The 14,996-nt window shown below is 37.9% G+C and overlaps 1 protein-coding gene across 5 annotated transcripts; it reads left to right on the top strand.

The window, feature by feature from the left end:
• Positions 1–1,134: 1,134 nt before the first annotated feature.
• Positions 1,135–12,981, top strand: LOC127155444 (very low-density lipoprotein receptor). Of its 5 annotated transcripts, XM_051097647.1 has the most exons (10): positions 1,135–1,273; positions 3,717–3,833; positions 4,485–4,604; positions 5,241–5,360; positions 5,700–5,747; positions 5,873–5,992; positions 8,055–8,174; positions 9,926–10,045; positions 12,284–12,344; positions 12,459–12,981. In XM_051097647.1, exons 1-9 carry the CDS (start codon positions 1,216–1,218, stop codon positions 12,313–12,315), a joined length of 855 nt encoding a protein of 284 aa, XP_050953604.1. In that variant the 5' UTR covers positions 1,135–1,215; the 3' UTR covers positions 12,316–12,344; positions 12,459–12,981. The 5 variants fall into 5 exon arrangements, with proteins under 5 accessions (XP_050953604.1, XP_050953622.1, XP_050953595.1 ...); XM_051097665.1 differs by lacking the exon at positions 12,284–12,344 and having other exon boundaries at positions 5,873–5,942; positions 8,125–8,174; XM_051097638.1 differs by lacking the exon at positions 12,284–12,344.
• Positions 12,982–14,996: the final 2,015 nt, after the last annotated feature.

Raw genomic sequence — 14,996 nt, 5'->3', positions numbered from 1 at the left:
GGGTGCTGTCTGAATGAGCGTCAGCTCAGCAGACGAAAACATCACAATAATCCACAACATGCCTCCAGTCCATCAATTAATGTCTTGTGAGGTGAAAAGCTGTTTATTAAAAAAAAGTCCATTAAGGCATTTTCATTTTAAACCATCATTTCGGGTTAAAATATCAGTGCATAAACCATAATAATGCGTCCTGGAGTGGAAAACATCCATCCCCTGTGGTCCTCTCACATTAAAATCCACTGACATGTGTTGATTTGTTGTTGACATTTGTTTTTTTTTTTTTGTTTTTTTTTGTTTTTTTGCATTTGTAAACTGTGCTTGATTTATCCATAGGTCTTTTTTTCCTTGAGGAAAGCAACATTGTGCATTATGGACTGGTGTTTTGGCCAGAAGTGATGGTTTGAATTTTGGTTTAATCCAAAAACATGGTCTGGGTGAAAAAAGGGTGAATAAATCTTAAGCTAAATTTAATTTTTGGGTAAGCCTTTGCACAGTTTGTCCTCTGTGTGATTGATGTTGGTTTAGGACTGCTTACACATTAACCATTTTTCGTAACATTATTTGACATAGGCGTGGATGTGAATTCCAGATTTTTCAGTATGGTTTCAGACTTTGACCACCAAATTTTTTTTTTTGTTTGTTTTTTTTGGATGAATGTCATGGTGAGGAAATGCTCTGTTTGTTGTCCACTTACTCGCAAAGGATCATAGTGCATCAAGAAAAGCAAACACTGAACTGTTGGTTCAGTAAACCAACAAAAGTTTGTAAATATTCTAAAATTTTCCAGAAGGAAACGCAAAGCATTAAGAGCCAGGGATGAAAACTTTTGGAATTTGAAGATCAGGGTAAATTTAACTTTTGGGAAACATGTAAGTATGTTCTGTAGCTTCTAAAGGGCAACACTAAATGGAAAAAAATATTTGGGCAAAATAAGAAAAATGTACACATTTCCATTCTGTTCAAAAGTTTACACCCCTGGCTCCTAATGCATCGTTTCTCCTCTGGAGCATCACTGTTTTACTGCAGGAGGCTAAACTGCAGTGATGTGTATTTTTTTTTATCGACCAGTAAAGGGTGAGAGACCTGGTAATCCACATGATTTTTGTCAAAAAGCCAGGAGTGTTCCCGACCCCGTTCCCAAAAGTTCCCGACCTCTTGGATAAATATTAAGTTGGTAAGGTTCATCTCATTTGCTCTGCTTTGGTTTAAGGAGATATGGAGATCTTATTTGTGTTCTTACTGGCAGTCACTTTATCCTGTCCTGTTCAAACATGTGAGTAAGCAATTTTTAATGATGATCAGTTATGTTTTGTAAATGCCAGTTTGCTATATCTGGTCCGATGGACATTTTTTTCTGGCTGTAGATTTGCATGTGTTGATGGCACTGAAATGCATGGTTTAGCCGTTGAATGCAAAATAAGAATACTTAATTTCAGAAATGCAACTGTGACCTTTGCTGTGAGATATAAACTCACAATTCTAAGGAAAAAAAAAACGCAAAATGTACAGTTGAGGTCAGAAGTTTACATAGACCTTGCAGAATCTGCAAAATGTTAATTATTTTACCAAAATAAGAGGGATTATTTCACATAAAAGACGTTTACATGTAGTCCACGAGAGAATAATAGTTGAATTTATAAAAATGACCCTGTTTTTAAAAGTTTACATACACTTGATTCTTAATACTGTGTTGTTTCCTGAATGATCCACAGCTGTGTTTTATTTTTTGTTTAGTGATAGTTGTTCATGAGTCCCTTTGTTTGTCCTGAACAGTTAAACTGCCCACTGTTCTTCAGAAAAATCTGTCAGGTCCCACAAATTCTTTAGTTTTTCAACATTTTTGTGTATTTGAACCCTTTCCAACAATGACTGTATGACTTTGAGATCCATTTATTCACACTGAGGACAACTGAGGGACTCATATGCAACTATTACAGTAGGTTCAAACGCTCACTGATGCTCCAGAAGGAAATAATGATGCATTACTAGCCAGGGGTGAAAACTTTTGAACAGAATGGAAATGTGTACATTTTTATTTTTCCTAAATATCATATTTTTTTTCATTTAGTACTGCCCTTCAGAAGGTACAGAAGATCCTTACATGTTTCCCAAAAGACAAAATATGTTAAATTTACCCTGATCTTCAAATTCCAAAAGTTTTCATCCCTGGCTCTTAATGCATTGTTTTTCCTTCTGGAGCATCAGTGAGCGTTTTAACCTTCTGTAATAGTTGCATATGAGTGTCTCAGTTGTCCTCAGTGTGAAAAGATGGATCTCAAAATCATACAGTCATTGTTGGAAAGGGTTTAAATACATAAAAATGTTGAAAAACCAAAGAATTTGTGGGACCTGACGGATTTTTCTGAAGAACAGCAGGCAGTTTAACTATTCAGGACAAACAAGGGGTTCATGAACAACTATCACTAAACAAAAACTGTTTGATCCACAGCTGTGGATCATTCAGGTAACAACACAGTGTTAAAAGGGTCATCGGATGCCCATTTTCGACAAGTTGATATGATTCTTTAGGGTCTTAAAATTCTCAATGGTAGTGTAAAACAACACCCTTTTTACCTTGTGAAAATGAGCTCTGCAAAAATCAACCCATTCTGATGGATTGTTCCTTTAAATGCAAATGAGCTCTGCTCGCCCCGCCCCTCTCTTCTCTCTGTGGAGTGAGGAACTGTGCTCGGAGAAATTGTTTACTTTATCCGCATTTAGCCGCGAAACTTGCCAACTAGCACATTATTAGGAAAAGCGATCGCAAAGATTCATAAAAAAAACCCTTATACTCACTTTCACTTCAGCTGTAGGTAAAGCTGGATCACGAATGACTCGCACAAATATAGACACGTTCATGTAGATCAGGAGGTGCATTCCCTTCACAAACGTAAACCATCTTCAGCGGCTTAGATGTCGGGAGTAAATAACGACCACTATGTTCATTATTACATCCAGCAACACAACACCTCAGATATTCTTGTCTAATTTACATCCCTGCTCCAGCATTGAAACAATGGAGGTCTGACTATTACAGTTGATCTGAGGTAAGACGCTCATGTCAATCAACTATCATGGGAGCGGCCTCTGTCGGTGTGACGCCACATCTGAGAACGGCTCGATTTGAAAAAGGGGATATTATTTTTACAGATTAATTAAAAACCACTGCATGGATTTTTATCATTATAGGATAGATTTGTACATACACTGCCAACACACATTAATGTTCAAACAACATGAAAAAGTGAACTCAGCATCCGATGACCCCTTTAAGAATCCAGTGTATGTAAACTTTTGATCAGGGTCATTTTCCTTTGTAAAATATTTTGTTCAGGTAAAATATTTTGTAAAATATTTTGTTTTGTTTTATATGATCCCTTTATTTTGGTGAAATAAACACTTTGCAGGTTCTGCAAGGTGTATGTAAACTTTTGACCTCAACTGTACACTTAGAACTGCAAGAAGTTTTTGTCATACTAGGCTATGTTGCAATTGAGATAAAATGAAAGAATTAAAATTTGTGTCAACAGAAATGCTCGTTCTTTCTTCGTTCAAATTATGTACGAAGGTACACAGACCCAGTGTAAATGATTTTCTGAAAATGTGTGTTTATGTTTAGTTGCTGGGCCATTTTAGCAGAACAGATACAGTCTTTAATTGCATTTCATGAGAAATATCTGCCAAAACATGTTTTGTTTTATTTTTGCTTTGATCAGCTGTCAAAACCTGCAGACCCAATCAGTTCAGCTGTGGTGACACGAAGTGTGTGTCTTTAGCATGGAAATGTGATGGTGTCAAGGACTGTCTGAATGGTGCAGATGAAGAAGGCTGCAGTAAGTGAGATTGCTTAAAATCTCATCTTTTCTGTCGCCATGGGTGAATTCGTTTTAATTTAATTTAATTCTAGATTTAGTATATAGCAAAACAGCAGAATATATTTGGTGTGTACAAAGTAATATTAATGAAATAGCATCCACTTTTAATGGTTTTTAATAAACATTTAACAAACATGTACATGGAGATTTGCAGGGGTCTCACTCTCAACAACAAATCACCAACAATCTTTAAGAGACATGAAGTATCTGAAACATCACACCCAACTTGCGCTGTGATTCTCAGCACGTTTTCAGTGAAGTCCTGCGGAGTCACTTCCAATGTGATGTGGTAAAGTGTGTGCCTAAGTGGTGGAGGTGTGATGGTAAAAGGGACTGTGCAGATCACTTGTAGAGGATGTGTGATAAAACTGATGACTGTAGTGACAGTCTGTGGTCGCTGGTTCAGAAGAAGCAGTATGTTCGAGTAACAACAAATGAATGATCTAAATAAAAAAAACTAAATCACTGTCTGATGTAATCAGAACAAGATAAAACACCTTTAACCTTTGCTACTAACACAAAGAAAATACTTAGATTAAAATTAAAATCTACATAGATACTATCTGTCTATATAGATTCTCAGTTTGTTTGTTTGTTTCTTAATTTCAGACAAGACCTGCAAACCTGAAGAGTTCAGCTGTGGAGACAGACGCCAGTCGTGTGTGCCTATGAGATGGAAGTGTGATGGTGATAGTGACTGTCTGAATGGTGCAGATGAGGAAGGCTGTAGTGAGTGACATCTCTTCAAATCTTGTCTTTTCTTTTGCCACAGATGCAGCATACAAAATCAGATGCGCATATCTCTATCTATCGTCTGTTCACTTATCTCACAAGGTTTCTGTGGGTGTTAAAAAGGTTTTAAAAAGCGTTAGTTCGCCTTTCCGCAAATTAAAGGAGTAGAACACTTCCAGAACAAAAATTTACAGATAATATACTCACCCCCTTGTCATCCAAGATGTTCATGTCTTTCTTCAGTCATAAAGAAATTGTGTTTTTTGAGGAAAACATTTCAGGATTTCTCTCCATATAATTGACCTCTGTGTGCCCGCGAATTTGAACTTCCAAAATGCAATTTCAAAAAAGGGTTCAAATACACAAAAATGTGGGATTTGTGGGACCTAAAGGATTTTTCTGAAGAACAGCAGGCAGTTTAACTGTTCAGGACAAATAAGGGACTCATGAACAACTATTACTAAACAAACAAACAAACAAACAAACAAAACACAGCTGTGGATCCCTCTTACTTCGGTAAATAATTGACATTTTCTGAAAGGAAGATGTAAACTTTAGACCTCAGCTGTATTACAACTGCTGACAGAAGTCATGATTCTTTCTTTGCTTTTATTTTATTTTTTCTCTGATCAGCGGTCAAGACTTGCAAACCCGATTATTTTAGTTGTGATGAAAGCAACTTATGTCTGCCTATGAGATGGAGGTGCGATGGTAACAAGGACTGTAGAAATGGTGCAGATGAGAAAGACTGTGGTGAGTGAAATCTCTCAAGAAAAAATATCTACCAACAGGGTAAGAAGAATGACCTTGTTTTCCATTTGAATTAAGATTTTTTTTCTTGAGTTAAACATAAACTAACTGCACGTTTCAGAAAGCAACTCTTATGTCATTTTGCTTGTGTCCTGATTTTAGAATATTTAGATATTTGTACTGTGATGCCCCACTAGGTCTAAGATGAGTAAATAGGTACTGGAAAACAAGACAAAAATTTGTAATTACAATGCAAATAATTTTATAAACAGCGGCTTGGTCCATAATATCAAAGAAAGTTGCCAGGTACCATTCTCCTCTCTCTTGATATCATTACTGAAGGTGAAGCAGCAGCAGGCACAAGCCAGAACCAAACAGCACAAAGTGAAAGTAAGGATCATAATTACAATCTTACAACCACAAGTCTTGTCAGAATGATTGTCAGTTTGTAATTTTTTTTTCACTCTGGATAACTAGACAGACAGACAGATTCTTTGTTTTTGTTGTAATTTCAGACAAGACCTGCAAACCTGAACAGTTCAGCTGTGGTGACAAACGCAAATCATGTGTGTCTATGAGATGGAGGTGTGATGGTGATAGTGACTGTCTGAATGGTGCGGATGAGAAAGGCTGTAGTGAGTGAAATCTCTTCAAATCTCATTATTTCTTTTGCCACAGATACAGTATACAAAATCAGATGCACATACCTGGATCTCTATGTATCGACTATTCACTTATCTTGTCTAAACTTGAAATATTGCATGGATTGCAAAAAAAATATTTTTTTTATGTCTTTAATCAAAGTACATTTCCTTGAGATGCAAATTAAACACATCAGTCTTGTTTTCTAAAAGAAACTGATCAAAATGAATTGAGTTTATGCTGAACACAAGAAGAAATATATGCCAGTCGGGTAAGAAAACTTGTTATGTTGAGTTTTCTGAGCTTATTGGCAGTTATTTGATCTTGTTATAATCTCATAAATTCTCTATTTCCCAATTCTCAATTTTATTTTCAAGCTTTGAAGTATTGCTAGTAAAAGACATTTACATTTCGGAACAATATTTAGGATCTGAGCACCGATGGTGCGAGATTCTTCTTCTTCTCCAAAATGAATCACATTTTTGAGGGCCAAAACATGCTCGAAAACTCACGAAACTTTGCACATACACCAAAAGTTGTGAAAATTTACATCTGATATGGCTTTCAGAAGTGGGTGTGGCAAAATGGCTCAATAGCGCCACCTATAAAATTTCAGCGAAGTGCCCCTCAAGCTATGTTTCACACGCATGTACGAAATTCGAAATTTTACGAAATAGTCAGCCGGTACGAAGTCCGAAACTCAACAGGAAGTCTGTTATTTTGAATATTCTATTCAAGTTTTGTCGTTTTTGTCATTTTCAGGTATCGTATTTAAACAAACTCACCCTAGAGATTTAAACAGATCAACACTAAATTTGGTCAGTCTAATCTAAAGCCCCTCGTGACGTTAAATTGCAAAGATCTTGAGTGTACGTTGAAGGGCGTGTCCGTGGCAGCCTGACAAATTTTAATGTTTGCCATGAAAAAGGAAGTTGTTATAATTCCAGGTGTACAATGTCGATCTGCCCCAAAATTCACATGTTCTGTCCTGAACACATGCCATGCCATGAAAACATACAGCGTATGTTTTACGCTCTAACGAACTCCTCATAGAGATTTAATAACTTCAACATTATATTTGGTAATTTTAATCTAAAAGCCTTTGCAATGTTAAATTGAAAAAATCTTGAGTTTTCATTAAAGAGCATGTCCGTGGCGGCCTGACAAAGTTCAATGTTTTGCCACAGGAATACAATGTCAGATCTGCCCCAAACTTCACATGTTCGATAAGAGTCCTGGCCTGAACACATCTACAGTAAAGGCCATTATTCTGTTATAATCATAGCACCACCTGCTGTCAACAGGAAATGACTTGTTTTACACTAACTAAAATATGCACTGCCCAGTCTGCACCAAACTTCACAAATTTGTTAAGAGTCCTGGCCTGAAGACATCTCAAGGCCAATATTCAGTTATAATCATAGCGCCACCTGCAACAGGATACATCATGCTTTGCACTCAAACATAAACATACCATGTTAAGTCTGCACCAGACTTTATATGTGTAATAAGAGTCCTGTCCTGAAGACATCTACATGCCAATATCCAGTTACAGTCATAGCACCACCAGCTGGCAGCAGGAAGTTTGACACATATTCCTCCTATATTTACCACTTTAATGCATATTGCTCAACGCTGATTTTCTAAAGCCCCCGGGCGGCGATGAGCCCGGATGCGAGGGCCCTTTCAACGCTGCTTGCAGCTTTAATAACATATTGTGTTTCTTCAAATTGTGTTTCTTGTACTCATAAAGTTTTTGTTACTTGGTCTTAAAAAGTCTTACCTATAGACACCCTGTCTTAGGATGCACAATTGTAAAGGACCAGCTTACACCGATCACTGATCCAGACTATTTAACTGTTGAGCAAGCTATTTCATTGGCTGTAGAATCAACAGAGGACAATCAGTTTGCCGTTAGTGAATGATGTGATAGCTAGCAGATTGCATCAGCCTGCGTCACCCAGAGTTTCATGACTGAACACAGAGAGATATCAAAACAACAAAAATCTGGAAAGATATACACTGATTCTCAGTTTGTTTTTGTCCTAATTTCAGACAAGACCTGCCAACCCGAAGAGTTCAGATGTGGGGACAAACTCCAATTGTGTGTGCCTATGAGATGGAGGTGTGACGGTGATACTGACTGTCTGAATGGTGCAGATGAGGAAGGCTGTAGTGAGTGACATTTTTTCAAATCTCATCTTTTTTTTCCCCACAGATACAGTCTGCAAAATCAAATGCACATATATTTCTATCATCTGTTCACTTATCTTCCAAGGTTTCTGGGGGTCTTAAAAAGTCTTAATTTTTTAGATGAATTAAGGCCTAAAAGAGCAGAGCAGTCTAAATGCATAAAGTCATTAACTATCCAGCGGGATAATCTCTGCTTCGTAACTGGCAGGCCTTTAGAGCGACCTCCCTGTGCTCTGAATGGAGTAGAGAGCACCTTGGGTACATAACCACGTCTAGGCTTGAGGACGACTTTGTAGGTCGCCCGACTGAAGCGGCTCAATCGAAGGGCCCTGAGGACTGTGGACAAGTCCCAGGTCGGAAAGTATGAGGACGAGGCAGATTTAATCTCCTAGCTCTCCTCAGGAACTTAACGACCAGGTTGTTTTTGCCTACTTACTGGCCAGCCATGAGGGTGTGATTTGCTGTGATGGCTGCCACATAAACTTCAAGCGTGGATGGGGTGCGCCCCTTATTCATCAGCTCTTGTAAAAAGATTAGGAGGAGGGGTCTTCATTCCGGACTGCACACATTCAGAAAATACAGACCATTTGATGGCATAGTGGCATCAAGGCCCTAACTTCTGAAATGGCATTAGCTACCCTCACAGGGAGCTGTAAAGGCTCCCATTGAGAGGCCAACTGTGAAGTCTCCACAATTGGGTTAGGGATGCCAAACCATTCCTCTCGTTTGGGAGAAGAGGTCCCTCCTCAGTGGAATCAGGCACAGAGCTGATGTGGGCCACCAAAAGGACTGAGAATCTAACCTCCCTGACTTGTCTGATGATCTGAGGGAGCAGAGCAATCAGAGGAATGCGTACAGGTGGGCGCTGGGATGATCGTGGGCCAGGGCATCTCGCTCCTTCATGAGCGAGTTGTCTTCTGAGGCAAAGAGGTTGACCTCTGCCCTCCCGAAGATCTCCCAGATCATCTGAACTATCTGGGGGTGGAGCCTCCATTCTCCTGGAGACTCACTGCCCTGGGACAGCACGTCTGCTTCCTGGTTCAGCCTGCCCCCAGTGAGCACAGGTTGCACTGTGCCCATAATAGGAGCTTTCTCGACGTATGGATGTGGATGTGGAGGTGGTGCCCCTTTAGGGCTGGCAGGAAGGTTTTTAGGACCAGAAAAACTGCCATCATTTCGAGGCAGTTGATATGTAGGCATTTCTCCAGGCTGGTCCAGGAGCCGAACGCCAGTCTGCCCATGCACAGTGCTCCCCATCCTGAGTTGGAGGCATCTGTTGTGACCACCTTTCTTCTGGAGGTCAGTCCCAATTGGATGCCTGTCGGATACAGATGAGAGCCCTTCCAAGGGGCTACAGCTCTGATGCAGCAGTGAGTCACCTTGAGGCGAAGATCTCAGGCACCAAGCATGGGACGGGACACAGGCTTTGAGCCACGCAACGGAACGCAGGCCCAACGGAATCAAGAAGGATGTGGCAGCCCTCAAACCCAACATCCTCTGGAATATTCTGAGGGGTAGAGAAAATTACCCAAGACCACCCTCTTTAGTTGGATTTGGGTACAGTTTGCGAGTGTGAACCAGAGTTCAGAAAACAGCATTCACATTGTTTAAATGAACCAAACTCTGACGTCAAACAAACCCTGGTGCACACCAAAAGTGCTAGTGTAAAAGCCCCCTTAGTTAAAGAAGATAGATAGATATACTGATTTTCTTTGCTTTTCTCTTAATTTCAGACAAGACCTGCCAACCCAGAGAGTTTAGCTGTGGAGACAAACACAAAAGATGTCTGCCTATGATATGGAGATGTGATGGTGAAACTGACTGTCTAAATGGTGCAGATGAGGAAGACTGTGGTGAGTGATCTCTTTAACTGCTGTAAATCGCCTTCACCGGATATGTGAAGTATGACTGTGGTGACGGCACTGAAAATGATGGAATGAGATTTGAGAGCAAGAGTGATGCTTCTCAAGTGACAACAAAAATATTTTGAAGGGGTCATCGGGTGCTAAGTTCACTTTTACATGTTGTTTGAACATTAATGTGTGTTGGCAGTGTATGTACAAATCTACCCTATAATGATAAAAATCCATGCAGTGGTTTTTAATTAATCTGTAAAAATAATATCCCCTTTTTTAAATTGAGCCATTCTCAGATGCCTGTGGCATCAAAACAACAGAGGCCATTACCACGATAGTTGATTGACACGAGCGTTTTACCTCAGATCAGCTGTAACAGTCCGACCTCCATTGTTTCAATGCCGGAGCATGGATGTAAGTTAGACAGGAATATCTCAGATTGAGCGATTGAGGTGTTGTGTTGCTGGATGTAATAATGAACATAGTGGTCGTCATTTACTCCCGACATCTGCACCGCTGAAGATGCAGTGAATTACATTTGTTTGTGAAGGGAATGCGCCTCCTGATCTACATAAATGCGTCTATGTTCGCGCAAATCATTCGTGATGCAGCTTCACTTACAGCAGAAGTGAGTATAAGGGTTTTTTTTTATGAATCTCTGCAATCACCTTTCCTAATAACATGCTAGTTAGCAAGTTTTGCGGCTAAATGCGCTAAATGCGGCTAAAGTAAACAATCTCTCAGAGCAGCTCCTCACTCTGCAGAGAGAAGAGAGGGGCAGGGCAAGCAGAGCTCATTTGCATTTAAAGGAACAATCCCTCAGAATGGGATGATTTTTGCAGAGCTCATTTTGACAAGGTAAAAACACTACTATTTAGGACTTTTAACCAAAGTATATTATAGACTTTTCATTAAGACCCTAGAGAATCATATAAACTTGTGGAAAATGGGCATCCGATGACCCCTTTAACTAAAATTTAAAATGAAACACTGTTTACTCCACTAAGACAATATCACAAAAATGGCCCTTAAAATGTTTATTTATTTATTTATTTATTTATGCATCATTTTTTCACTGATATTATAAAAGGATCTCAAACAAAATAAAAACATTTCTTATTTGATGATGCACTTCAAAAAAAGAGTCTATATGAACACATTATATGACATTATATTTCAGAACTGGACTTTCATATCTCACAATTGCCACTATTTGTTGACAATTTTATAACTCACAAATGTAGTATGTGCGGGTGTATAGATAGATAGATAGATAGATAGATAGATACTCCAAATTGTGCTTTGTGAGAAAAGACTTTAAACAACACAGTGGATAGTTTTTGCTGAAAGCATTTGTATATTGGAGGTACAATGCAGTGCTGCCAAATCAATTTTAATTACTACGTTTTGTAATTTACAAATTTATTAATTATTAGTAATTACAATGCAATGCAAAATATAGCTGCAAGCAGCAATTACCGGGGTTCAAGCGCTTTAAGGCATTTAACCACATATTAAAAAATAATTATTACATATTATTTAGCGAGCCTGTAACCACTTAAATCAATGATTTAAAAAAGCATTTTTGGCAAATGCAGGTAGTTTGCCATAGAAATATGATGTTTTTAATGTTTATGACTGTTATAGGGCCAGCTGTGGTCCGATCCACTCAAAACTTTGCATGCTTGTTTAGAATCACTTGTCACATGTGCTCACCAGGTTTCGTGAAGTTTTGAGTTTTCGTTTAGGCTTTATAGGCTTTTGGGTATATTTGGACAGGTTCCATTTTTAAATGACTCCATTATAGCTTGCCAAAGAGTAAATTTCAATATTTTTTTGATAATTATTGATCTAGAGAGTCCAGACAATTGCACTGCAGTTTTTTTTTCCAGATAAAAAACCGAAAACTAGTTCGCAAAAGTAGGTTTTTTTGTTACATCTTCTCAATCATTTAATAAACAATCTGATTGACAGCAGTGGTTCTCGAGGCAAAGTTGTTTAAAACAAAGAGTTCTATCATATGATATGAATATCGTGCATATGTGTGAAAAACTGCGCAAACATCCATATAGCCACTTGTGGCACTTTAGACCAAGGCCGTGTATAACGATTTTCATGCTGATAGGACAAATGGTTGCGTAGTTATGGGATATGTTTTTTATGTTTTTTTTTCCCTCTTATAGCGCCACCAAGTCACCAACTTTTTTTTGATAATTATTGATATTCCCTTTCCAGAAAATGTTCCTGCACTGCCTTGGTTGCGATAGGGTGAAAAATCTAGGACTAGTTCGCAAAAGTAGGTTTTTCAAAAAATTTAAAATACCTGAAAATCTTGCCATGATGAGAAATTTTTCCAACGAAAAATGTGTTTCTGTAACTCCCTAATGTTGCTTTTTGTTTTCTAATGAAGATGATTTGGGCGACATGCAGATGACACCTGTGGCAAGTGGTTCAGACACATGGAGACATGGAAAGACCCTCCAAGCAACATTACTATAACATTACTACTATACTGGATAAACAGCATGAAGTATTGATATAACACTGACATAGAAAACTAAACTGAAGGTGGAGCTACACAATCTTGGAATGGAGTATAGATCTCATTAACCATTGTCCAAGAATTAATTAATCAGGTAATATGTGTAATGTAGTGTGTTACTGTAAGGCATTTTTGCATATAGTTATGCTAATCTGAATTAAAATCACTGCCATTACAGTATTTTTACCAGAAGTGTCTGCCTTTTCTGTTTGTTTGTTTTTTTTCTTTTCTTTTTAGGGAAAAGAAAGAGTTGGATTTGCCAAATTGCTCTCTTTTTTAAGGTAAAAAACCATGTTCCAAATGTATCATTATAAATTAGCAATTTTATTGTTTTTTGACGTCTGAGTGTCACTAAAAGAAATCTGTCAATAAATCACTTCTTTTGACTGTTTCTCATTAAAAATGATAGGACACCTGAAAACTGTTAACATACGGTTTGATCCTGGCAAACAAATTCTCCTCCATTCACAAAAATGTCCTTAATTCACAGGTTTAAAATTCAGTTTTTTCTGCTTTATTGATTGATTGCTTCCATTCAAAATGGCTAAAAGATATTTTAAGTGTACTCACTCTCTAAAAAAAAAAAAAAGTCACTCTAAGTAATCAAATCTCCAAACGATTAAAGTAAACTACAGAGCTCTCATCCTTCTCATCTAAGAAGGTCACATAAGATTAGAATCTCAATCACATTAAAATGTTATTCAAAATGTTAAGGTCACAATGCAAGGCTGCTGATAGTGGTTGCTGACTGGAAAGGGAGAAAGAGAAGGGTGTTTTTTGTATTTATTGTGCAGGGTTTCTTTTTTAACACAAGGTGGTGCTGTTAGTGTTAGTTAAAACTAAACAAGTCTGACTGGGTCAGAAACATACTGAACTACTATAGTCCTCCAACAATGTTTTTGAATTTATGGGTTACCAGATTTTTACCATTTTTCCTTTGGCTGGTTCCTTAGAAATTCACATTTATCTTGTTAATATTGTATTAGTAACTGTTTTTTCTCCTAATTTTTTAAGTAATATTTTGACAGTGCCTATAAACACCTCTTAATTACATAAACGTTATGCTTTGACACACCTAAACCTCTCCTGACATAACGAACTCTTGTTAAGTCATATAATTACATGATTGGCCTGTTCCTGTTTTATTATGATGTCCGATACATTGTGAACATTTCAAATAAATGCTCCTTTTTCACCACCAAGACCGAGAAGCATTCCATTCAAATCTGTGATATGACCCTTGATGAAAAAAAGCAGATGAAAATGTCCAAGGGGGTGAAATATGCCTTGGAGCAAAGTGGAGACCAACATTCACAGAATGAGAAAATATGAAATGAAAAAAACACCGTAGCTCTACCCAAAACTGGCTGAACTCCAAAAATAAGTAGCCAGACAGGAAGATCCATAATGGAAACAGTTGAGAGGCCTACGGAAACCCTGAAGGAGTTACAGAAGCTTAGGCTTAAAAAAAACAGTACATCTATCGTTCATTCTCTTGTTCTTTTTTATTTTATGTTCTGTCTGTCTATCGATTTATCTATATCTATCAATCATTTAACTGCCGTTATTCATGAAAACAATTTGTCACACCATAGCTAGATTTGCCCTTGGGCGTTACGGTGAATCACACAACAAAAGGCGCATTATGTGTTCAGTTATGCACTAACAAATAATTGTAATTAATTTCGCAATATCTGATTACTTTGTGTTAAAAAATGTGAATGGTTCTTAGTCAAATACATGATTTTGTGCTGTAACACAATAGCATGTGCTAAAACCAGCGGAGGTCAATACATTTTATTTGTACTGTATATGCGCCCGATCGAGGTCTAAGTTGATGTTTGCACATGCTAACTAAATAGCCTGACTTGCTCAAAGGCCACCTGTTACCCGTAACGCAAAGTCTGGTGACAATTTAAGGAGTGGCAAATGAGTTTATCCGTTTAACACTTCCTCTTAAACACCTATATGACACAAAATGTCCAGGTCATGTTTCACTGTGAAATATAAAGCAAGAAAAAAAATCAGATTTTGCATGAAGAAAACAAAGTCTATGTTGAGAATTGTGTAAGCTATGTGCTTGTTTGTCATAAAAATCTTATTGGTTTATAAAAGCCCTCTTTTTCTATACGCAAAATATCACCTTTTGATTTTAACATATGTGAACATGATACGTTTTAAGAGAATGATTCACAAAAACAGTAATTTCTGTCTCTGTTAAGAGATCAGACAAAATCTTGTGGGTTTTTGCTTTGAAAACATTGACTGATTTCAGATGTACTAGTGGCAGGGAACGCCTGCACATTCTTACTATAGGACACTGGTACTCTGAGAACATAGAGACACTATTGTTAACCTCCCACCCCCTCTGACGATGACTTGTCATCAAACCTCCTCATTCTGAGT

The sequence above is a fragment of the Labeo rohita genome, chromosome 3, assembly GCF_022985175.1.
Source record: "Labeo rohita strain BAU-BD-2019 chromosome 3, IGBB_LRoh.1.0, whole genome shotgun sequence".
NCBI classification, from domain to species: Eukaryota; Metazoa; Chordata; class Actinopteri; order Cypriniformes; family Cyprinidae; genus Labeo; species Labeo rohita.
Note: the sequence above shows the minus strand (reverse complement) of the source record. Positions and strands in the feature narration are given on the sequence as shown.

Excerpts from the sequence above, each read along its gene's own strand:
- LOC127155444 (XM_051097638.1), top strand. The coding sequence starts at position 1,216 with ATGGAGATCTTATTTGTGTTCTTACTGGCAGTCACTTTATCCTGTCCT. Across the intron at positions 1,274-3,716 it reads ATCCTGTCCTGTTCAAACAT|CTGTCAAAACCTGCAGACCC; the intron begins GTGAGTAAGCAA and ends TGCTTTGATCAG. Across the intron at positions 8,175-9,925 it reads TGCAGATGAGGAAGGCTGTA|ACAAGACCTGCCAACCCAGA; the intron begins GTGAGTGACATT and ends TCTTAATTTCAG.